This window comes from Lissotriton vulgaris, chromosome 1_1 (assembly GCF_964263255.1).
Source record: "Lissotriton vulgaris chromosome 1_1, aLisVul1.2, whole genome shotgun sequence".
Classification (NCBI taxonomy): Eukaryota; Metazoa; Chordata; class Amphibia; order Caudata; family Salamandridae; genus Lissotriton; species Lissotriton vulgaris.
Genome location: NC_141685.1, coordinates 33401062 through 33425136, shown reverse-complemented (window position 1 = coordinate 33425136; position 24075 = coordinate 33401062). Strand labels below are relative to the sequence as shown.

At 59.4% G+C, this 24075-nt stretch overlaps 1 protein-coding gene across 1 annotated transcript in view; it reads left to right on the top strand.

Moving 5' to 3' along the window:
- The first annotated feature begins 2058 nt into the window (after positions 1 to 2058).
- Positions 2059 to 24075, top strand: part of LOC147737070 (uncharacterized) — an 89806-nt gene continuing 67789 nt past the window's right edge. Inside the window, exon 1 of the mRNA XM_086922734.1 lies at positions 2059 to 2130. Within this exon, the coding sequence (XP_086778860.1) occupies positions 2059 to 2130 (72 nt within the window). The remainder of the gene's footprint in view (positions 2131 to 24075) is intronic.

The window sequence follows — 24075 nt, the reverse complement described above, 5'->3', positions numbered from 1 at the left end:
GTTCATTTAGTTCTTCTATCGCATGGGCATATACGTCGTCATCAGTATCCTGTCTCTGTTTGGGTATCAAGTTCTTGAACACCTCCAGCCCCTCCGGGCCCAAATTATGAAGCAGTATCCTCCTTTTCCTTCTACTTGTAAACGGTTCTTCATTCTCATCCTCCAACACCTCAATGTAGTTGGAAATATATTCCCTCCAGTCCTCCCACTTCATTAGGGGTTCGCCTGGTTTGGGTAGAAACGGTACGGGCGCTGTTGTGGAGGACGCCTGCGCACACATGGTTTCGCGCTTCTCTCCTGGAGGCGTATCCTCTTGTCCCTTGGGGCTCCCTGGTGTGTTTTCCTTATCCTCCCCTTCTCTTTTCGGGCGTAATGGAGTGCTTCGGGCCTCACCACCTTCTCTGCTCCCTGAGGTCGCCAGTGCTATTCTCCCGCTGGACACGCAACAGGTTTAGGTGGTCCTTTATCTTTGCACTTCCGTCCACTAATGGCTGTGTGGCAGCGTGCTCTGTCTGCCCTGCTGTCGTGGTTTGGTGGGTCTCCACTGCCCTTACCCTTCTTGCCTGGGCTTCCTAAAACTGGGCCACCCTGTACCTGTTTTTTCCGGCTGTGGGGTGCACTCTGCAGCCTGAGGACTACAATTACGGCCCTGCCGCGCTCTCTGCGCCGTGGAGTGCTGTAGAGGTGGTCTCCAGCGTTTGCTGTGCTGTGGTTGACACTACTGGTGTGTACACTCTGCACGTGGGTTCGTTGCACCTTCCTTCATGTTTTTGCTGGTTCCGATTTTTTTTTAATCTTATGATCCTGTTTTTGCTGGTTCCGATTTTTTTTTTAATCTTAGGATCCGGGCCTCGTCGCCATTGTAAAGATGCTCTGCCCCCACAGATGACACAACAATCTTCTGGAGTCAGTATTGATTTATTTATCCAAATCGCGCAGAGAGCACCGAGCCTGCCGCCTCCCTGGCTCCGGCACCCGCACTAAAACCTTTTGCGCGCTTACACAAGATGACGGGTCGGCGTGCTACGTCACCGCGCCGACCCGAGCACTACAGCGCTAACTCTACACTTCTCTCTACACATATCGTAAGTTGAGCATTTGCTAATGTCTGGCTTACTTTTAGTTTTCATGGACGCTTTTACTCAGGCCACATCTCTGCGCAGGCGCATTGATTGGCAGAGCAGTTTGCCGTCTCCTTTTGTACCCCACCCCTGTTAGTGCAGTTTACTTTAATGACTCTTAAGAGTTTCTTGGTGCTCAAATGGGTGTCATTTCGGATATTTATATGTTTATTTGCTTGATTTTTGCTTGCGAGAAAGTGTCACTCATAATCGTTGAAATGTCACTCATAATTTCACTAAAATTATTAAAATGTCACACATGGCAATCTGAAGCCTTGGCAGCTTTGAATATGAAAAAACACCCAAAACAGTGTTATTTTTGCTCAGGCAGCGTTGGAGATGCGGTCTGACAGGGCGCATGCGCAGACAGGCGCATCTGTGGTAGATGGGCGTGGCCAGCCGCGTATCAACACACTGATCAGGCGCATATGACCTTCTCTGTGCCAAGAGCGTGACCGCGGGCTGCGCGATCATACTGAGCACGCGCACTACGCACAGTTGGAATAATTAAAGCATGCGCAGACGAGCAATGTCTCTCTAGTGGGCGGTCGGCGCTCTATCATACCGCGCATGCGTAGGCTCGCGTAACTTCAGTTAAGCGCTTCTTCAGTTCAGCGCTTCTAGCTGGATCATCCACACTGAGCATGCGCAAAAGAAGAACTGTAACTAGGCGTGGTCTGGCTATATTCTGGCTAAATTCTACCGGCGAGCATGCGCGGATGGGGCTGTCTCCACATGCGCTTCTGTCTCCTCTACGCATGCGCGGAAGTTTAGTGTCTCCGGGATGTGTCTGTCCTCCTCTGCGCATGCGTAGGTCGTTGGTTGTGTCACGTGTAGGCGCCAGGGTCTCTTCTGCGCATGCGGCACCGAGGCTGATAGTGAAGTCTGCAGTCACCGACCCTGACCCTTCACTCTGAGGCCTCTGAGCCGAGACACCATGAGAGGCCGAGGAGAGCAGCAGAGCCCGGGGGAGGAGAGGAGAGAGCTGTGCCAGCAGGCCCCAGATGAGGTGAGTGCAGCAGGATGGGTGGAGAGGAGAGAGCTGTGCCAGCAGGCCCCAGGGGAGGTGAGTGCAGCAGGATGGGAGAGGAGAGAGCTGTGCCAGCAGGCCCCAGATGAGGTGAGTGCAGCAGGATGGGTGGAGAGGAGAGAGCTGTGCCAGCAGGCCCCGGGGAGGTGAGTGCAGAGGATGGGAGAGGAGAGAGCTGTGCCGGCAGGCCCCAGGGGAGGTGAGTGCAGAGGATGAGAGGAGAGAGCTGTGCCAGCAGGCCCCAGGGGAGGTGAGTGCAGAGGAAGGGAGAGGAGAGAGCTGTGCCAGCAGGTCCCCGGGGAGGTGAGTGCAGAGGATGGGTGGAGAGGAGAGCGCTGCAGGCCCCGGGGGAGGTGAGTGCAGAGGAAGGGAGAGGAGAGAGCTGTCAGCAGGCCCCGGGGGAGGTGAGTGCATAGGATGAGAGAGGAGAGAGCTGTGCCAGCAGGCCCTGGGGAGGTGAGTGCAGAGGATGGGAGATGAGAGGAGAGAGCTGTGCCAGCAGGCCCCAGGGGAGGTGAGTGCAGAGGAAGGGAGAGGAGAGAGCTGCGCCAACAGGCCCCAGGGGGGGTGAGTGCAGAGGATGAGAGAGGAGAGAGCTGTGCCAGCAGGCCCCGGGGAGGTGAGTGCAGGGGATGGGAGATGAGAGGAGAGAGCTGTGCCAGCAGGCCCCAGGGGAGGTGAGTGCAGAGGAAGGGAGAGGAGAGAGCTGCGCCAACAGGCCCCAGGGGGGGTGAGTGCAGAGGATGAGAGAGGAGAGAGCTGTGCCAGCTGGCCCCAGGGGAGGTGAGTGCAGAGGATGAGAGAGGAGAGAGCTGTGCCAGCAGGCCCCGGGGGAGGTGAGTGCAGAGGATGGGAGATGAGAGGAGAGAGCTGTGCCAGCAGGCCCCAAGGGGAGGTGAGTGCAGAGGATGGGTGAGGAGAGAGCTGTGCCAGCAGGCCCCCGGGGGAGGTGAGTGCAGAGGATGAGAGAGGAGAGAGCTGTGCCAGCAGGCCCCGGGGAGGTGAGTGCAGAGGATGGGAGATGAGAGGAGAGAGCTGTGCCAGCAGGTCCCAGGGGAGGTGAGTGCAGAGGATGGGAGAGGAGAGAGCTGTGCCAGCAGGCCCCAGGGGAGGTGAGTGCAGAGGATGGGAGAGGAGAGAGCTGTGCCAGCAGGCCCCAGGGGAGGTGAGTGCAGAGGATGAGAGAAGAGAGAGCTGTGCCAGCAGGCCCCAGGGGAGGTGAGTGCAGAGGATGGGAGAGGAGAGAGCTGTGCCAGCAGGCCCCAGATGAGGTCAGTGCAGTGGATGGGAGAGGAGAGAGCTGTGCCAGCAGGCCCCAGGGGAGGTGAGTGCAGAGGATGGGAGAGGAGAGAGCTGTGCCAGCAGGCCCCAGGGGAGGTGAGTGCAGAGGATGGGTGGAGAGGAGAGAGCTGTGCCAGCTGGCCCCAGGGGAGGTGGGTGCACAGGATGGGTGGAGAGGAGAGAGCTGTGCCAGCAGGCCCCGGGGTAGGTGAGTGCAGAGGATGAGAGAGGAGAGAGCTGTGCCAGCAGGCCCCGGGGGAGGTGAGTGCAGAGGATGAGAGAGGAGAGAGCTGTGCCAGCAGGCCCCAGGGGAGGTGAGTGCAGAGGATGAATGAGAAGAGAGCTGTGTCAGCAGGCCCCGGGGAGGTGAGTGCAGAGGATGGGAGAGGAGAGAGCTGTGCCGGCAGGCCCCGGGGGAGGTGAGTGCAGAGGATGAGAGAGGAGAGAGCTGTGCCAGCAGGCCCCAGGAGAGGTGAGTGCAGAGGATGGGAGAGGAGAGAGCTGTGCCCGCAGGCCCCAGGGGAGGTGAGTGCAGAGGATGGGAGAGGAGAGAGCTGTGCCAGCAGGCCCCAGGGGAGGTGAGTGCAGAAGATGGGAGAGGAGAGAGCTGTGCCAGCAGGCCCCAGGGGAGGTGAGTGCAGCAGGATGAGAGAGGAGAGAGCTGTGCCAGCAGGCCCCCGGGGAGGTGAGTGCAGAGGATGGGAGAGGAGAGAGCTGTGCCAGCAGGCCCCGGGGAGGTGAGTGCAGAGGATGGGAGATGAGAGGAGAGAGCTGTGCCAGCAGGCCCCAGGGGAGGTGAGTGCAGAGGAAGGGAGAGGAGAGAGCTGCGCCAGCAGGCCCCAGGGGGGGTGAGTGCAGAGGATGGGAGGAGAGGAGAGAGCTTTGCCAGCAGGCCCCAGGGGAGGTGAGTGCAGAGGATGGGTGGAGAGGAGAGAGCTGTGCCAGCAGGCCCCAGGGGAGGTGAGTGCAGAGGATGAGAGAGGAGAGAGGATGAGAGAGGAGAGAGCTGTGCCAGCAGGCCCCGGGGAGGTGAGTGCAGAGGATGGGAGATGAGAGGAGAGAGCTGTGCCAGCAGGCCCCAGGGGAGGTGAGTGCAGAGGAAGGGAGAGGAGAGAGCTGTGCCAGCAGGCCCCAGGGGAGGTGAGTGCAGAGGATGAGAGAGGAGAGAGCTGTGCCAGCAGGCCCCAGGGGAGGTGAGTGCAGAGGATGAATGAGAAGAGAGCTGTGTCAGCAGGCCCCGGGGAGGTGAGTGCAGAGGATGGGAGAGGAGAGAGCTGTGCCGGCAGGCCCCGGGGGAGGTGAGTGCAGAGGATGAGAGAGGAGAGAGCTGTGCCAGCAGGCCCCAGGAGAGGTGAGTGCAGAGGATTGGAGAGGAGAGAGCTGTGCCCGCAGGCCCCAGGGGAGGTGAGTGCAGAGGATGGGAGAGGAGAGAGCTGTGCCAGCAGGCCCCAGGGGAGGTGAGTGCAGAAGATGGGAGAGGAGAGAGCTGTGCCAGCAGGCCCAGGGGAGGTGAGTGCAGCGGATGAGACAGGAGAGGAGAGAGCTGTGCCAGCAGGCCCCAAGGGAGGTGAGTGCAGAGGATGAATGAGGAGAGAGCTGTGTCAGCAGGCCCCAGGGGAGGTGAGTGCAGAGGATGGGTGGAGAGGAGAGAGCTGTGCCAGCAGGCCCCGGGGAGGTGAGTGCAGAGGATGGGTGGAGAGGAGAGAGCTGCGCCAGCAGGCCCCAGGGGAGGTGAGTGCAGAGGATGAGAGAGGAGAGAGCTGTGCCAGCAGGCCCCAGGGGAGGTGAGTGCAGAGGATTGGTGGAGAGGAGAGAGCTGTGCCAGGAGGCTCCAGGGGAGATGAGTGCAGAGGATGAGAGAGGAGAGAGCTGTGCCCTCAGGCCCCAGAGGAGGTGAGTGCAGAGGATGAGAGAGGAGAGAGCTGTGCCAGCAGGCCCCAGGGGAGGTGAGTGCAGAGGATGAGAGAGGAGAGAGCTGTGCCAGCAGGCCCCAGGGGAGGCGAGTGCAGAGGATGGGAGATGAGAGGAGAGAGCTGTGCCAGCAGGCCCCAGGGGAGGTGAGTGCATAAGAGGAGAGAGGAGAGAGCTGTGCCAGCAGACCCCAGGGAAGGTGAGTGCAGAGTAAGGGAGGGGAGAGAGCTGTGCCAGCAGGCCCCAGGGGAGGTGAGTGCAGAGGATGGCAGAGAGGAGAGAGCTGTGCCAGCAGACCCCGGGGGAGGTGAGTGCAGAGGATGGCAGAGAGGAGAGAGCTGTGCCAGCAGACCCCGGGGGAGGTGAGTGCAGAGGATGAGAGAGGAGGGAGCTGTGCCAGCAGGCCCCAGGGGAGGTGAGTGCAGAGGATGGGAGAGGAGAGAGCTGTGCCCGCAGGCCCCAGAGGATGGGAGAGGAGAGAGCTGTGCCAGCAGGCCCCAGGGGAGGTGAGTGCAGAGGATGGGTGGAGAGGAGAGAGCTGTGCCAGCAGGCCCCAGGGGAGGTGAGTGCAGAGGATGAGAGAGGAGAGAGCTGTGCCAGCACGCCCCAGGGGAGGTGAGTGCAGAGGAGGAGAGAGGAGAGAGCTGTGCCCGCAGGCCCCAGGGGAGGTGAGTGCAGAGGATGAGAGAGGAGAGAGCTGTGCCCGCAGGCCCCAGATGAGGTGAGTGCAGAGGATGAGAGAGGAGAGAGCTGTGCCAGTAGGCCCCAGGGGAGTTGAGTGCAGAGTATGAGAGGAGAGAGCTGTGCCAGCAGGCCCCAGTGAAGGTGAGTGCAGAGGATGGGAGAGGAGAGAGCTGTGCCAGCAGGCCCCAGGGGAGGTGAGTGAAGAGGATGAGAGAGGAGAGGAGAGAGCTGTGCCAGCAGGCCCCAGGGGAGGTGAGTGCAGAGGATGGGAGAGGAGAGAGCTGCGCCAGCAGGCCCCAGGGGAGGTGAGTGCAGAGGATAGGAGAGGTGAGAGCTGTGCCAGCAGGCCCCAGGGGAGGTTAGTGCAGAGGATGAGAGAGGAGAGAGCGGTGCCAGCAGGCCCCAGGGGAGGTGAGTGCAGAGGAAGGGAGAGTAGACAGCTGAGGGAGGAGAGGAGAGAGCTGTGCCACCAGGCCCCAGGGGAGGTGAGTGCAGAGGAGAGAGCTGTACCAGCAGACCCCATGGGAGGTGAGTGCAGAGGATGAGAGAGTAGAGAGCTGTGCCAGCAGGCCCCAGGGGAGGTGAGTGCAGAGGATGGGTGGAGAGAAGAGAGCTGTGCCAGCAGGCCCCAGGGGAGGTGAGTGCAGAGGATGGGAGGAGAGGAGAGAGCTGTGCCAGCAGGCCCCAGGGGAGGTGAGTGCAGAGGATGGGTGGAGAGGAGAGAGCTGTGCCAGCAGGCCCCAGGGGAGGTGAGTGCAGAGGATGAGAGAGGAGAGAGCTGTGCCAGCAGGCCCCGGGAGAGGTGAGTGCAGAGGAAGGGAGAGGAGACAGCTGAGGGAGGAGAGGAGAGAGCTGTGCCACCAGGCCCCAGGGAGGTGAGTGCAGAGGAGAGAGCTGTGCCAGCAGACCCCATGGGAGGTGAGTGCAGAGGATGAGAGAGTAGAGAGCTGTGCCAGCAGGCCCCAGGGGAGGTGAGTGCAGAGGATGGGTGGAGAGAAGAGAGCTGTGCCAGCAGGCCCCAGGGGAGGTGAGTGCAGAGGATGGGTGGAGAGGAGAGAGCTGTGCCAGCAGGCCCCAGGGGAGGTGAGTGCAGAGGATGGGAGATGAGAGGAGAGAGCTGTGCCCGCAGGGCCCAGGGGAGGTGAGTGCAGAGGATGGGAGAGGAGAGAGCTGTGCCAGCAGGCCCCAGGGGAGGTGAGTGCAGAGGATGGGAGAGAAGAGAGCTGTGCCAGCATGCCCCAGGGGAGGTGAGTGCAGAGGATGGGTGGAGAGGAGAGAGCTGTGCCAGCAGGCCCCAGGGGAGGTGAGTGCAGAGGATGAGAGGGGAGAGAGCTGTGCCAGCAGGCCCCAGGGGAGGTGAGTGCAGAGGATGGGTGGAGAGGAGGGAGCTGTGCCAGCAGGCCCCGGGGGAGGTGAGTGCAGAGGATGGGTGGAGAGGAGAGAGCTGTGCCAGCAGGCCCAAGGGAGGTGAGTGCAGAGGATGGGAGAGGACAGAGCTGTGCCAGCAGGCCCCAGGGGAGGTGAGTGCAGAGGATGGGAGATGAGAGGAGAGAGCTGTGCCCGCAGGCCCCAGGGGAGGTGAGTGCAGAGGATGGGAGAGGAGAGAGCTGTGCCAGAAGGCCCCAGGGGAGGTGAGTGCAGAGGAAGGGAGAGGAGAGAGCTGCGCCAACAGGCCCCAGGGGGGGTGAGTGCAGAGGATGAGAGAGGAGAGAGCTGTGCCAGCAGGCCCCGGGGAGGTGAGTGCAGAGGATGGGAGATGAGAGGAGAGAGCTGTGCCAGCAGGCCCCAGGGGAGGTGAGTGCAGAGGAAGGGAGAGGAGAGAGCTGTGCCAGCAGGCCCCAGGGGAGGTGAGTGCAGAGGATGAGAGAGGAGAGAGCTGTGCCAGCAGGCCCCAGGGGAGGTGAGTGCAGAGGATGAATGAGAAGAGAGCTGTGTCAGCAGGCCCCGGGGAGGTGAGTGCAGAGGATGGGAGAGGAGAGAGCTGTGCCGGCAGGCCCCGGGGGAGGTGAGTGCAGAGGATGAGAGAGGAGAGAGCTGTGCCAGCAGGCCCCAGGAGAGGTGAGTGCAGAGGATTGGAGAGGAGAGAGCTGTGCCCGCAGGCCCCAGGGGAGGTGAGTGCAGAGGATGGGAGAGGAGAGAGCTGTGCCAGCAGGCCCCAGGGGAGGTGAGTGCAGAAGATGGGAGAGGAGAGAGCTGTGCCAGCAGGCCCCAGGGGAGGTGAGTGCAGCGGATGAGACAGGAGAGGAGAGAGCTGTGCCAGCAGGCCCCAAGGGAGGTGAGTGCAGAGGATGAATGAGGAGAGAGCTGTGTCAGCAGGCCCCAGGGGAGGTGAGTGCAGAGGATGGGTGGAGAGGAGAGAGCTGTGCCAGCAGGCCCCGGGGAGGTGAGTGCAGAGGATGGGTGGAGAGGAGAGAGCTGCGCCAGCAGGCCCCAGGGGAGGTGAGTGCAGAGGATGAGAGAGGAGAGAGCTGTGCCAGCAGGCCCCAGGGGAGGTGAGTGCAGAGGATTGGTGGAGAGGAGAGAGCTGTGCCAGGAGGCTCCAGGGGAGATGAGTGCAGAGGATGAGAGAGGAGAGAGCTGTGCCCTCAGGCCCCAGAGGAGGTGAGTGCAGAGGATGAGAGAGGAGAGAGCTGTGCCAGCAGGCCCCAGGGGAGGTGAGTGCAGAGGATGAGAGAGGAGAGAGCTGTGCCAGCAGGCCCCAGGGGAGGCGAGTGCAGAGGATGGGAGATGAGAGGAGAGAGCTGTGCCAGCAGGCCCCAGGGGAGGTGAGTGCATAAGAGGAGAGAGGAGAGAGCTGTGCCAGCAGACCCCAGGGAAGGTGAGTGCAGAGGAAGGGAGGGGAGAGAGCTGTGCCAGCAGGCCCCAGGGGAGGTGAGTGCAGAGGATGGCAGAGAGGAGAGAGCTGTGCCAGCAGACCCCGGGGGAGGTGAGTGCAGAGGATGAGAGAGGAGGGAGCTGTGCCAGCAGGCCCCAGGGGAGGTGAGTGCAGAGGATGGGAGAGGAGAGAGCTGTGCCCGCAGGCCCCAGAGGATGGGAGAGGAGAGAGCTGTGCCAGCAGGCCCCAGGGGAGGTGAGTGCAGAGGATGGGTGGAGAGGAGAGAGCTGTGCCAGCAGGCCCCAGGGGAGGTGAGTGCAGAGGATGAGAGAGGAGAGAGCTGTGCCAGCAGGCCCCAGGGGAGGTGAGTGCAGAGGAGGAGAGAGGAGAGAGCTGTGCCCGCAGGCCCCAGGGGAGGTGAGTGCAGAGGATGAGAGAGGAGAGAGCTGTGCCCGCAGGCCCCAGATGAGGTGAGTGCAGAGGATGAGAGAGGAGAGAGCTGTGCCAGTAGGCCCCAGGGGAGGTGAGTGCAGAGTATGAGAGGAGAGAGCTGTGCCAGCAGGCCCCAGTGAAGGTGAGTGCAGAGGATGGGAGAGGAGAGAGCTGTGCCAGCAGGCCCCAGGGGAGGTGAGTGAAGAGGATGAGAGAGGAGAGGAGAGAGCTGTGCCAGCAGGCCCCAGGGGAGGTGAGTGCAGAGGATGGGAGAGGAGAGAGCTGCGCCAGCAGGCCCCAGGGGAGGTGAGTGCAGAGGATAGGAGAGGTGAGAGCTGTGCCAGCAGGCCCCAGGGGAGGTTAGTGCAGAGGATGAGAGAGGAGAGAGCGGTGCCAGCAGGCCCCAGGGGAGGTGAGTGCAGAGGAAGGGAGAGTAGACAGCTGAGGGAGGAGAGGAGAGAGCTGTGCCACCAGGCCCCAGGGGAGGTGAGTGCAGAGGAGAGAGCTGTACCAGCAGACCCCATGGGAGGTGAGTGCAGAGGATGAGAGAGTAGAGAGCTGTGCCAGCAGGCCCCAGGGGAGGTGAGTGCAGAGGATGGGTGGAGAGAAGAGAGCTGTGCCAGCAGGCCCCAGGGGAGGTGAGTGCAGAGGATGGGAGGAGAGGAGAGAGCTGTGCCAGCAGGCCCCAGGGGAGGTGAGTGCAGAGGATGGGTGGAGAGGAGAGAGCTGTGCCAGCAGGCCCCAGGGGAGGTGAGTGCAGAGGATGAGAGAGGAGAGAGCTGTGCCAGCAGACCCCGGGAGAGGTGAGTGCAGAGGAAGGGAGAGGAGACAGCTGAGGGAGGAGAGGAGAGAGCTGTGCCACCAGGCCCCAGGGAGGTGAGTGCAGAGGAGAGAGCTGTGCCAGCAGACCCCATGGGAGGTGAGTGCAGAGGATGAGAGAGTAGAGAGCTGTGCCAGCAGGCCCCAGGGGAGGTGAGTGCAGAGGATGGGTGGAGAGAAGAGAGCTGTGCCAGCAGGCCCCAGGGGAGGTGAGTGCAGAGGATGGGTGGAGAGGAGAGAGCTGTGCCAGCAGGCCCCAGGGGAGGTGAGTGCAGAGGATGGGAGATGAGAGGAGAGAGCTGTGCCCGCAGGGCCCAGGGGAGGTGAGTGCAGAGGATGGGAGAGGAGAGAGCTGTGCCAGCAGGCCCCAGGGGAGGTGAGTGCAGAGGATGGGAGAGAAGAGAGCTGTGCCAGCATGCCCCAGGGGAGGTGAGTGCAGAGGATGGGTGGAGAGGAGAGAGCTGTGCCAGCAGGCCCCAGGGGAGGTGAGTGCAGAGGATGAGAGGGGAGAGAGCTGTGCCAGCAGGCCCCAGGGGAGGTGAGTGCAGAGGATGGGTGGAGAGGAGGGAGCTGTGCCAGCAGGCCCCGGGGGAGGTGAGTGCAGAGGATGGGTGGAGAGGAGAGAGCTGTGCCAGCAGGCCCAAGGGAGATGAGTGCAGAGGATGGGAGAGGACAGAGCTGTGCCAGCAGGCCCCAGGGGAGGTGAGTGCAGAGGATGGGAGATGAGAGGAGAGAGCTGTGCCCGCAGGCCCCAGGGGAGGTGAGTGCAGAGGATGGGAGAGGAGAGAGCTGTGCCAGAAGGCCCCAGGGGAGGTGAGTGCAGAGGAAGGGAGAGGAGAGAGCTGCGCCAACAGGCCCCAGGGGGGGTGAGTGCAGAGGATGAGAGAGGAGAGAGCTGTGCCAGCAGGCCCCGGGGAGGTGAGTGCAGAGGATGGGAGATGAGAGGAGAGAGCTGTGCCAGCAGGCCCCGGGGAGGTGAGTGCAGAGGATGGGAGATGAGAGGAGAGAGCTGTGCCCGCAGGCCCCAGGGGAGGTGAGTGCAGAGGATGGGAGAGGAGAGAGCTGTGCCAGCAGGCCCCAGGGGAGGTGAGTGCAGAGGATGAGAGAGGAGAGAGCTGTGCCAGCTGGCCCCAGGGGAGGTGAGTGCAGAGGATGAGAGAGGAGAGAGATGTGCCAGCAGGCCCCGGGGGAGGTGAGTGCAGAGGATGGGAGGAGAGGAGAGAGCTGTGCCAGCAGGCCCCAGGGGAGGTGAGTGCAGAGGATGGGTGGAGAGGAGAGAGCGGTGCCATCAGGCCCCAGGGGAGGTGAGTGCAGAGGATGGGATCAGAGAGAGCTGTACCAGCAGGCCCCAAGGGGAGGTGAGTGCAGAGGATGAGAGAGGAGAGAGCTGTGCCAGCAGGCCCCGGGGAGGTGAGTGCAGAGGATGAGAGAGGAGAGAGCTGTGCCAGCAGGCCCCGGGGAGGTGAGTGCAGAGGATGGGAGATGAGAGGAGAGAGCTGTGCCAGCAGGTCCCAGGGGAGGTGAGTGCAGAGGATGGGAGAGGAGAGAGCTGTGCCAGCAGGCCCCGGGGAGGTGAGTGCAGAGGATGAGAGAGGAGAGAGCTGTGCCAGCAGGCCCCGGGGAGGTGAGTGCAGAGGATGGGAGATGAGAGGAGAGAGCTGTGCCAGCAGGCCCCGGGGAGGTGAGTGCAGAGGATGGGAGATGAGAGGAGAGAGCTGTGCCAGCAGGTCCCAGGGGAGGTGAGTGCAGAGGATGGGAGAGGAGAGAGCTGTGCCGGCAGGCCCCGGGGGAGGTGAGTGCAGAGGATGAGAGAGGAGAGAGCTGTGCCAGCAGGCCCCAGGGGAGGTGAGTGCAGAGGATGAATGAGAAGAGAGCTGTGTCAGCAGGCCCCAGGGGAGGTGAGTGCAGAGGATGGGAGAGGAGAGAGCTGTGCCAGCAGGCCCCAGGAGAGGTGAGTGCAGAGGATGAGAGAGGAGAGAGCTGTGCCAGCAGGCCCCAGGGGACGTGAGTGCAGAGGATGGGAGAGGAGAGAGCTGTGCCAGCAGGCCCCGGGGAGGTGAGTGCAGAGGATGGGAGATGAGAGGAGAGAGCTGTGCCAGCAGGTCCCAGGGGAGGTGAGTGCAGAGGATGGGAGAGGAGAGAGCTGTGCCGGCAGGCCCCGGGGGAGGTGAGTGCAGAGGATGAGAGAGGAGAGAGCTGTGCCAGCAGGCCCCAGGGGAGGTGAGTGCAGAGGATGAGAGAGGAGAGAGCTGTACCCGCAGGCCCCAGGGGACGTGAGTGCAGAGGATGGGAGAGGAGAGAGCTGTGCCAGCAGACCCCAGGGGAGGTGAGTGCAGAGGATGAGAGAGGAGAGAGCTGTGCCAGCAGGCCCCAGATGAGGTCAGTGCAGAGGATGGGAGAGGAGAGAGCTGTGCCAGCAGGCCCCAGGGGAGGTGAGTGCATAAGAGGAGAGAGGAGAGAGCTGTGCCAGCAGACCCCAGGGAAGGTGAGTGCAGAGGAAGGGAGGGGAGAGAGCTGTGCCAGCAGGCCCCAGGGGAGGTGAGTGCAGAGGATGGCAGAGAGGAGAGAGCTGTGCCAGCAGACCCCGGGGGAGGTGAGTGCAGAGGATGGCAGAGAGGAGAGAGCTGTGCCAGCAGACCCCGGGGGAGGTGAGTGCAGAGGATGAGAGAGGAGGGAGCTGTGCCAGCAGGCCCCAGGGGAGGTGAGTGCAGAAGATGAGAGAGGAGAGAGCTGTGCCAGCAGACCCCGGGGGAGGTGAGTGCAGAGGATGAGAGAGGAGGGAGCTGTGCCAGCAGGCCCCAGGGGAGGTGAATGCAGAGGATGGGAGAGGAGAGAGCTGTGCCCGCAGGCCCCAGAGGATGGGAGAGGAGAGAGCTGTGCCAGCAGGCCCCAGGGGAGGTGAGTGCAGAGGATGGGTGGAGAGGAGAGAGCTGTGCCAGCAGGCCCCAGGGGAGGTGAGTGCAGAGGATGGGAGAGGAGAGAGCCGTGCCAGCAGGCCCCAGGGGAGGTGAGTGCAGAGGATGAGAGAGGAGAGAGCTGTGCCAGCAGGCCCCAGGGGAGGTGAGTGCAGAGGATGGGAGAGGAGAGAGCTGTGTCAGCAGGCCCCAGAGGATGGGAGAGGAGAGAGCTGTGCCAGCAGGCCCCAGGGGAGGTGAGTGCAGAGGATGGGTGGAGAGGAGAGAGCTGTGCCAGCAGGCCCCAGGGGAGGTGAGTGCAGAGGATGGAAGAGGAGAGAGCCATGCCAGCAGGCCCCAGGGGAGGTGAGTGCAGAGGATGGGAGATGAGAGGAGAGAGCTGTGCCCGCAGGGCCCAGGGGAGGTGAGTGCAGAGGATGGGAGAGGAGAGAGCTGTGCCAGCAGGCCCCAGGGGAGGTGAGTGCAGAGGATGGGTGGAGAGGAGAGAGCTGTGCCAGCAGACCCCAGGGAAGGTGAGTGCAGAGGATGAGAGAGGAGAGAGCTGTGCCAGCAGGCCCCAGGGGAGGTGAGTGCAGAGGAGGAGAGAGGAGAGAGCTGTGCCCGCAGGCCCCAGGGGAGGTGAGTGCAGAGGATGAGAGAGGAGAGAGCTGTGCCCGCAGGCCCCAGATGAGGTGAGTGCAGAGGATGAGAGAGGAGAGAGCTGTGCCCGCAGGCCCCAGATGAGGTGAGTGCAGAGGATGAGAGAGGAGAGAGCTGTGCCAGTAGGCCCCAGGGGAGGTGAGTGCAGAGTATGAGAGGAGAGAGCTGTGCCAGCAGGCCCCAGTGAAGGTGAGTGCAGAGGATGGGAGAGGAGAGAGCTGTGCCAGCAGGCCCCAGGGGAGGTGAGTGCAGAGGATGAGAGAGGAGAGGAGAGAGCTGTGCCAGCAGGCCCCAGGGGAGGTGAGTGCAGAGGATGAGAGAGGAGAGGAGAGAGCTGTGCCAGCAGGCCCCAGGGGAGGTGAGTGCAGAGGATGTGAGAGGTGAGAGCTGTGCCAGCAGGCCCAAGGGGAGGTTAGTGCAGAGGATGAGAGAGGAGAGAGCGGTGCCAGCAGGCCCCAGGGGAGGTGAGTGCAGAGGAAGGGATAGTAGACAGCTGAGGGAGGAGAGGAGAGAGCTGTGCCACCAGGCCCCAGGGAGGTGAGTGCAGAGGAGAGAGCTGTGCCAGCAGGCCCCAGGGGAGGTGAGTTCAGAGGATGAGAGAGGAGGGAGCTGTGCCAGCAGGCCCTAGGGGAGGTGAGTGCAGAGGATGGGTGGAGAGGAGAGAGCTGTGCCAGCAGGCCCCAGGGGAGGTGAGTGCAGAGGATGGGAGGAGAGGAGAGAGCTGTGCCAGCAGGCCCCAGGGGAGGTGAGTGCAGAGGATGGGTGGAGAGGAGAGAGCTGTGCCAGCAGGCCCCAGGGGAGGTGAGTGCAGAGGATGAGAGAGGAGAGAGCTGTGCCAGCAGGCCCCGGGAGAGGTGAGTGCAGAGGAAGGGAGAGGAGACAGCTGAGGGAGGAGAGGAGAGAGCTGTGCCACCAGGCCCCAGGGAGGTGAGTGCAGAGGAGAGAGCTGTGCCAGCAGACCCCATGGGAGGTGAGTGCAGAGGATGAGAGAGTAGAGAGCTGTGCCAGCAGGCCCCAGGGGAGGTGAGTGCAGAGGATGGGTGGAGAGAAGAGAGCTGTGCCAGCAGGCCCCAGGGGAGGTGAGTGCAGAGGATGGGTGGAGAGGAGAGAGCTGTGCCAGCAGGCCCCAGGGGAGGTGAGTGCAGAGGATGGGAGATGAGAGGAGAGAGCTGTGCCCGCAGGGCCCAGGGGAGGTGAGTGCAGAGGATGGGAGAGGAGAGAGCTGTGCCAGCAGGCCCCAGGGGAGGTGAGTGCAGAGGATGGGAGAGAAGAGAGCTGTGCCAGCATGCCCCAGGGGAGGTGAGTGCAGAGGATGGGTGGAGAGGAGAGAGCTGTGCCAGCAGGCCCCAGGGGAGGTGAGTGCAGAGGATGAGAGGGGAGAGAGCTGTGCCAGCAGGCCCCAGGGGAGGTGAGTGCAGAGGATGGGTGGAGAGGAGGGAGCTGTGCCAGCAGGCCCCGGGGGAGGTGAGTGCAGAGGATGGGTGGAGAGGAGAGAGCTGTGCCAGCAGGCCCCAGGGGAGGTGAGTGCAGAGGATGGGAGAGGAGAGAGCTGTGCCAGCAGGCCCCGGGGAGGTGAGTGCAGAGGATGAGAGAGGAGAGAGCTGTGCCAGCAGGCCCCGGGGAGGTGAGTGCAGAGGATGGGAGATGAGAGGAGAGAGCTGTGCCAGCAGGCCCCGGGGAGGTGAGTGCAGAGGATGGGAGATGAGAGGAGAGAGCTGTGCCAGCAGGTCCCAGGGGAGGTGAGTGCAGAGGATGGGAGAGGAGAGAGCTGTGCCGTCAGGCCCCGGGGGAGGTGAGTGCAGAGGATGAGAGAGGAGAGAGCTGTGCCAGCAGGCCCCAGGGGAGGTGAGTGCAGAGGATGAATGAGAAGAGAGCTGTGTCAGCAGGCCCCAAGGGAGGTGAGTGCAGAGGATGGGAGAGGAGAGAGCTGTGCCAGCAGGCCCCAGGAGAGGTGAGTGCAGAGGATGAGAGAGGAGAGAGCTGTGCCAGCACGCCCCAGGGGACGTGAGTGCAGAGGATGGGAGAGGAGAGAGCTGTGCCAGCAGGCCCCGGGGAGGTGAGTGCAGAGGATGGGAGATGAGAGGAGAGAGCTGTGCCAGCAGGTCCCAGGGGAGGTGAGTGCAGAGGATGGGAGAGGAGAGAGCTGTGCCGGCAGGCCCCGGGGGAGGTGAGTGCAGAGGATGAGAGAGGAGAGAGCTGTGCCAGCAGGCCCCAGGGGAGGTGAGTGCAGAGGATGAGAGAGGAGAGAGCTGTGCCCGCAGGCCCCAGGGGACGTGAGTGCAGAGGATGGGAGAGGAGAGAGCTGTGCCAGCAGACCCCAGGGGAGGTGAGTGCAGAGGATGAGAGAGGAGAGAGCTGTGCCAGCAGGCCCCAGATGAGGTCAGTGCAGAGGATGGGAGAGGAGAGAGCTGTGCCAGCAGGCCCCAGGGGAGGTGAGTGCATAAGAGGAGAGAGGAGAGAGCTGTGCCAGCAGACCCCAGGGAAGGTGAGTGCAGAGGAAGGGAGGGGAGAGAGCTGTGCCAGCAGGCCCCAGGGGAGGTGAGTGCAGAGGATGGCAGAGAGGAGAGAGCTGTGCCAGCAGACCCCGGGGGAGGTGAGTGCAGAGGATGGCAGAGAGGAGAGAGCTGTGCCAGCAGACCCCGGGGGAGGTGAGTGCAGAGGATGAGAGAGGAGGGAGCTGTGCCAGCAGGCCCCAGGGGAGGTGAGTGCAGAAGATGAGAGAGGAGAGAGCTGTGCCAGCAGACCCCGGGGGAGGTGAGTGCAGAGGATGAGAGAGGAGGGAGCTGTGCCAGCAGGCCCCAGGGGAGGTGAATGCAGAGGATGGGAGAGGAGAGAGCTGTGCCCGCAGGCCCCAGAGGATGGGAGAGGAGACAGCTGTGCCAGCAGGCCCCAGGGGAGGTGAGTGCAGAGGATGGGTGGAGAGGAGAGAGCTGTGCCAGCAGGCCCCAGGGGAGGTGAGTGCAGAGGATGGGAGAGGAGAGAGCCGTGCCAGCAGGCCCCAGGGGAGGTGAGTGCAGAGGATGAGAGAGGAGAGAGCTGTGCCAGCAGGCCCCAGGGGAGGTGAGTGCAGAGGATGAGAGAGGAGAGAGCTGTGCCAGCAGGCCCCAGGGGAGGTGAGTGCAGAGGATGGGAGAGGAGAGAGCTGTGTCAGCAGGCCCCAGAGGATGGGAGAGGAGAGAGCTGTGCCAGCAGGCCCCAGGGGAGGTGAGTGCAGAGGATGGGTGGAGAGGAGAGAGCTGTGCCAGCAGGCCCCAGGGGAGGTGAGTGCAGAGGATGGAAGAGGAGAGAGCCATGCCAGCAGGCCCCAGGGGAGGTGAGTGCAGAGGATGGGAGATGAGAGGAGAGAGCTGTGCCCGCAGGGCCCAGGGGAGGTGAGTGCAGAGGATGGGAGAGGAGAGAGCTGTGCCAGCAGGCCCCAGAGGAGGTGAGTGCAGAGGATGGGTGGAGAGGAGAGAGCTGTGCCAGCAGACCCCAGGGAAGGTGAGTGCAGAGGATGAGAGAGGAGAGAGCTGTGCCAGCAGGCCCCAGGGGAGGTGAGTGCAGAGGAGGAGAGAGGAGAGAGCTGTGCCCGCAGGCCCCAGGGGAGGTGAGTGCAGAGGATGAGAGAGGAGAGAGCTGTGCCCGCAGGCCCCAGATGAGGTGAGTGCAGAGGATGAGAGAGGAGAGAGCTGTGCCAGTAGGCCCCAGGGGAGGTGAGTGCAGAGTATGAGAGGAGAGAGCTGTGCCAGCAGGCCCCAGTGAAGGTGAGTGCAGAGGATGGGAGAGGAGAGAGCTGTGCCAGCAGGCCCCAGGGGAGGTGAGTGCAGAGGATGAGAGAGGAGAGGAGAGAGCTGTGCCAGCAGGCCCCAGTGGAGGTGAGTGCAGAGGATGAGAGAGGAGAGGAGAGAGCTGTGCCAGCAGGCCCCAGGGGAGGTGAGTGCAGAGGATGGGAGAGGTGAGAGCTGTGCCAGCAGGCCCAAGGGGAGGTTAGTGCAGAGGATGAGAGAGGAGAGAGCGGTGCCAGCAGGCCCCAGGGGAGGTGAGTGCAGAGGAAGGGATAGTAGACAGCTGAGGGAGGAGAGGAGAGAGCTGTGCCACCAGGCCCCAGGGGAGGTGAGTGCAGAGGAGAGAGCTGTGCCAGCAGACCCCATGGGAGGTGAGTGCAGAGGATGAGAGAGTAGAGAGCTGTGCCAGCAGGTCCCAGGGGAGGTGAGTGCAGAGGATGGGTGGAGAGAAGAGAGCTGTGCCAGCAGGCCCCAGGGGAGGTGAGTGCAGAGGATGGGAGGAGAGGAGAGAGCTGTGCCAGCAGGCCCCAGGGGAGGTGAGTGCAGAGGATGGGTGGAGAGGAGAGAGCTGTGCCAGCAGGCCCCAGGGAAGGTGAGTGCAGAGGATGAGAGAGGAGAGAGCTGTGCCAGCAGGCCCCAGGGGAGGTGAGTGCAGAGGATGGGTGGAGAGGAGAGAGCTGTGCCAGCAGGCCCCAGGGGAGGTGAGTGCAGAGGATGGGAGATGAGAGGAGAGAGCTGTGCCCGCAGGCCCCAGGAGAGGTGAGTGCAGAGGATGGGAGAGGAGAGAGCTGTGCCAGCAGGCCCCAGGGGAGGTGAGTGCAGAAGATGGGAGAGGAGAGAGCTGTGCCAGCAGGCCCCAGGGGAGGTGAGTGCAGCGGATGAGACAGGAGAGGAGAGAGCTGTGCCAGCTGACCCCCGGGGAGGTGAGTGCAGAGGATGAGAGAGGAGAGAGCTGTGCCCGCAGGCCCCAGATGAGGTGAGTGCAGAGGATGAGAGAGGAGAGAGATGTGCCAGCAGGCCCCAGGGGAGGAGAGGAGAGAGCTGTGTCAGCAGACCCCCGGGGAGGTGAGTGCAGAGGATGAGAGAGGAGAGAGCTGTGCCCGCAGGCCCCAGATGAGGTGAGTGCAGAGGATGAGAGAGGAGAGAGATGTGCCAGCAGGCCCCAAGGGAGGTGAGTGCAGAGGATGAATGAGGAGAGAGCTGTGTCAGCAGGCCCCAGGGGAGGTGAGTGCAGAGGATGGGTGGAGAGGAGAGAGCTGTGCCAGCAGGCCCCGGGGGAGGTGAGAGCAGAGGATGGGTGGAGAGGAGAGAGCTGTGCCAGCAGGCCCCGGGAGAGGTGAGTGCAGAGGATGAGAGAGGAGAGAGCTGTGCCAGCAGGCCCCAGGGGAGGTGAGTGCAGAGGATGGGAGAGGAGAGAGCTGTGCCAGCAGGCCCCAGGGGAGGTGAGTGCAGAGGATGGGTGGAGAGGAGAGAGCTGTGCCAGCAGGCCCCGGGGGAGGTGAGAGCAGAGGATGGGTGGAGAGGAGAGAGCTGTGCCAGCAGACCCCGGGGGAGGTGAGTGCCGAGGATGGGTGGAGAGGAGAGAGCTGTGCCAGTAGGCCCCAGGGGAGGTGAGTTCAGAGGATGAGAGAGGAGGGAGCTGTGCCAGCAGGCCCTAGGGGAGGTGAGTGCAGAGGATGGGTGGAGAGAAGAGAGCTGTGCCAGCAGACCCCGGGGGAGGTGAGTGCCGAGGATGGGTGGAGAGGAGAGAGCTGTGCCAGCAGGCCCCGGGAGAGATGAGTGCAGAGGAAGGGAGAGGAGACAGCTGTGCCAGCGGGCCTCAGGGGAGGTGAGTGCAGAGGATGGGAGAGGCGAGAGCTGTGCCAGTAGGCCCCAGGGGAGGTGAGTGCTGAGGAAGGGAGAGGAGAGAGCTGTGCCAGCAGGCCCCAGGGGAGGTGAGGGCAGAGGATGGGAGAGGAAAGAGCTGTGCCGGTAGGCCCCAGGGGAGTTGAGTGCAGAGGAAGGGAGAGGAGAGAGCTGTGCCAGCAGGCCCCAGGGGAGGTGAGTGCAGAGGATGAGAGAGGAGAGAGCTGTGCCAGTAGGCCCCAGGGGAGGTGAGTGCAGAGGATGGGTGGAGAGGAGAGAGCTGTGCCAGCAGGCCCCGGGAGAGTTGAGTGCAGAGGAAGGGAGAGGAGAGAGCTGTGCCAGCAGGCCCCGGGAGAGTTGAGTGCAGAGGAAGGGAGAGGAGAGAGCTGTGCCAGGAGGCCCCAGGGGAGGTGAGTGCAGAGGAAGGGAGAGGAGAGAGCTGTGCCAGCAGGCCCCGGAGGAGGTGAGTGCAGCAGTATGGGTGGAGAGTAGAGAGCTGTGCCAGCAGGCCCCAGGGGAGGTGAGTGGGGAGGTGAGTGCAGAGGATGGGTGGAGAGGAGAGAGCTGTGCCAGCAGGCCCCAGGGGAGGTGAGTGTAGAGGATGGGTGGAGAGGAGAGAGCTGTGCCAGCAGGCCCCAGGCGAGGTGAGTGCAGAGGATGGGTGGAGAGCAGAGAGCTGTGCCAGCAGGCCCCGGGGGAGGTGAGTGCAGAGGATGAGAGAGGAGAGAGCTGTGCCAGCAGGCCCCAGGGGAGGTGAGTGTAGAGGATGGGTGGAGAGGAGAGAGCTGTGCCAGCAGGCCCCAGGGGAGGTGAGTGCAGAGGATGGGAGAGGAGAGAGCTGTGCCAGCAGGCCCCAAGGGAGGTGAGTGGAGAGAGCTGTGCCAGCAGGCCCCAGGGCAGGTGAGTGCAGCAGTATGGGTGGAGAGGAGAGAGCTGTGCCAGCAGGTCCCAGGGGAGGTGAGTGCAGCAGGATGGGTGGTGAGGAGAGAGCATCACTGTGTCCCCATATAGAAAAAGGAGCTCTTTCTGAAGTGCCTTCTGATCGAATATCGGAGCAATTTCTTAAAATAGCTGGCTGCTTGTGAAATACTGCTGTCGTTTCCTGCAGCCTTGTCCAGAAATGCATTCCAATCACAGCTTTCCAGTTCCCATTTTCCTCTTTTAGCTGCTGAGATCAGCCCTCCATAACTTCAGCTGTTATATGGGTTGGGAGTGGGAGGCTCATTTTGCTCTGGTATTGTCCTGTTATTTATTGGCATGTGGTTGAACTGGTGACTTTGTTCATCAGCTTTGCACGGTCTGCAGGATATCTGTCTGGAAGCCTCAAACCTCTCGCGTTCTGTTGACGAAGCAGCCCATGCCATGTTTAATGCCAATATCTAATCCTGAAATGTTAGTCCTTAAAGGAGGAAGGGGCCCCATACTTTCCACCGAGGCCACTCTGGCTACTTGAACATCACTTCCTCATTGTTCTTTCAGATAGGTTTGCGGAATGTAAACACCACATACATATGTACATATTTATTCAAAAAGTGGTCTGAAAAATGGGGAATAGCTAAAACAGCTAAATGACGCTATAAAAGTATAAACCCATTACCCATACTGGATTAGTGTTTCTGTCCAGTAATGATGTGATTGTCATTTACTGGACATTTGTTTCTCTTGTGAAGGGATTCCAAACTGAGTTTGTGTTTGCTGAAACTTGTATAGTCCTGTGTTCTGTTTTAAGCGAGTTTTGGATTTCTCAAGTTGCTGGATTAGTGTTTCTGTCCAGTAATGATGTGATTGTCCTTTACTGGACATTTGTTTCTGATGTTAAGGGATTCCAAACTGAGTTTGTGTTTTCTGAAACTTGTATAGTCCCGTGTTCTGTTTTAAGCGAGTTTTGGATTTCTCAAGTTGCTGGATTAGTGTTTCTGTCCAGTAATTATGTGATTGTCATTTACTGGGCATTTGTTTCTCTTGTGAAGGGATTCCAAACTGAGTTTTTGTTTGCTGAAACTTGTATAGTCCTGTGTTCTGTTGTAAGCGAGTTTTGGATTTCTCAAGTTGCTGGATTAGTGTTTCTGTCCAGTAATTATGTGATTGTCATTTACTGGACATTTGTTTCTGTTGTGAAGGGATTCCACACTGAGTTTTTGTTTGCTGAAACTTGTATAGTCCTGTGTTCTGTTTTAAGCGAGTGTTGGATTTCTCAAGTTGCTGGATTAGTGTTTCTGTCCAGTAATTATGTGATTGTCATTTACTGGACATTTGTTTCTGTTGTGAAGGGATTCCAAACTGAGTTTTTGTTTGCTGAAACTTGTACAGTCCTGTGTTCTGTTTTAAGCGAGTGTTGGATTTCTCAAGTTGCTGGATTAGTGTTTCTGTCCAGTAATTATGTGATTGTCATTTACTGGACATTTGTTTCCGTTGTGAAGGGATTCCAAACTGAGTTTTTGTTTGCTGAAACTTGTATAGTCCTGTGTTCTGTTTTAAGCGAGTTTTGGATTTCTCAAGTTGCTGGATTAGTGTTTCTGTCCAGTAATGATGTGATTGTCCTTTACTGGACATTTGTTTCTGTTGTGAAGGGATTCCAAACTGAGTTTTTGTTTGCTGAAAATCGTATAGTCCTGTGTTCTGTTTTAAGCGAGTTTTGGATTTCTCAAGTTGCTGGATTAGTGTTTTTGTCCAGTAATTATGTGATTGTCATTTACTGGACATTTGTTTCTGTTGTGAAGGGATTCCACACTGAGTTTTTGTTTGCTGAAACTTGTATAGTCCTGTGTTCTGTTTTAAGCGAGTTTTGGATTTCTCAAGTTGCTGGATTAGTGTTTCTGTCCAGTAATGATGTGATTGTCCTTTACTGGACATTTGTTTCTGGTGTGAAGGGATTCCACACTGAGTTTTTGTTTGCTGAAACTTGTATAGTCCTGTGTTCTGTTTTAAGCGAGTTTTGGATTTCTCAAGTTGCTGGATTAGTGTTTTTTGTCCAGTAATTATGTGATTGTCATTTACTGGACATTTGTTTCTGTTGTGAAGGGATTCCAAACTGAGTTTTTGTTTGCTGAAACTTGTATAGTCCTGCGTTCTGTTTTAAGCGAGTTTTGGATTTCTCAAGTTGCTGGATTAGTGTTTCTGTCCAGTAATTATGTGATTGTCATTTACTGGGCATTTGTTTCTGTTGTGAAGGGATTCCACACTGAGTTTTTGTTTGCTGAAACTTGTACAGTCCTGTGTTCTGTTTTAAGCGAGTGTTGGATTTCTCAAGTTGCTGGATTAGTGTTTCTGTCCAGTAATTATGTGATTGTCATTTACTGGACATTTGTTTCTGTTGTGAAGGGATTCCAAACTGAGTTTTTGTTTGCTGAAACTTGTACAGTCCTGTGTTCTGTTTTAAGCGAGTGTTGGATTTCTCAAGTTGCTGGATTAGTGTTTCTGTCCAGTAATTATGTGATTGTCATTTACTGGGCATTTGTTTCTGTTGTGAAGGGATTCCAAACTGAGTTTGTGTTTGCTGAAACTTGTATAGTCCTGTGTTCTGTTGTAAGCGAGTTTTGGATTTCTCAAGTTGCTGGATTAGTGTTTCTGTCCAGTAATTATGTGATTGTCATTTACTGGACATTTGTTTCTGTTGTGAAGGGATTCCAAACTGAGTTTTTGTTTGCTGAAACTTGTATAGTCCTGCGTTCTGTTTTAAGCGAGTTTTGGATTTCTCAAGTTGCTGGATTAGTGTTTCTGTCCAGTAATGATGTGATTGTCATTTACTGGACATTTGTTTCTGTTGTGAAGGGATTCCAAACTGAGTTTTTGTTTGCTGAAACTTATATAGTCCTGTGTTCTGTTTTAAGCGAGTTTTGGATTTCTCAAGTTGCTGGATTAGTGTTTCTGTCCAGTAATGATGTGATTGTCCTTTACTGGACATTTGTTCCTGTTGTGAAGGGATTCCAAACTGGGTTTTTGTTTGCTGAAACTTGTATAGTCCCGCGTTCTGTTTTAAGCGAGTTTTGGATTTCTCAAGTTGCTGGATTAGTGTTTCTGTCCAGTAATTATGTGATTGTCATTTACTGGACATTTGTTTCTGTTGTGAAGGGATTCCAAACTGAGTTTTTGTTTGCTGAAACTTGTACAGTCCTGTGTTCTGTTTTAAGCGAGTGTTGGATTTCTCAAGTTGCTGGATTAGTGTTTCTGTCCAGTAATTATGTGATTGTCATTTACTGGACATTTGTTTCTGTTGTGAAGGGATTCCAAACTGAGTTTTTGTTTGCTGAAACTCGTATAGTCCTGTGTTCTGTTTTAAGCGAGTTTTGGATTTCTCAAGTTGCTGGATTAGTGTTTCTGTCCAGTAATGATGTGATTGTTCTTTACTGGACATTTGTTTCTGTTGTGAAGGGATTCCACACTGAGTTTTTGTTTGCTGAAACTTGTACAGTCCTGCGTTCTGTTTTAAGCGAGTTTTGGATTTCTCAAGTTGCTGGTTTAGTGTTTCTGTCCAGTAATGATGTGATTGTCATTTACTGGACATTTGTTTCTGTTGTGAAGGGATTCCACACTGAGATTTTGTTTGCTGAAACTTGTATAGTCCTGTGTTCTGTTTTAAGCGAGTTTTGGATTTCTCAAGTTGCTGGATTAGTGTTTCTGTCCAGTAATGATGTGATTGTCCTTTACTGGACATTTGTTTCTCTTGTGAAGGGATTCCAAACTGAGTTTGTGTTTGCTGAAACTTGTACAGTCCTGTGTTCTGTTTTAAGCGAGTGTTGGATTTCTCAAGTTGCTGGATTAGTGTTTCTGTCCAGTAATTATGTGATTGTCATTTACTGGACATTTGTTTCTGGTGTGA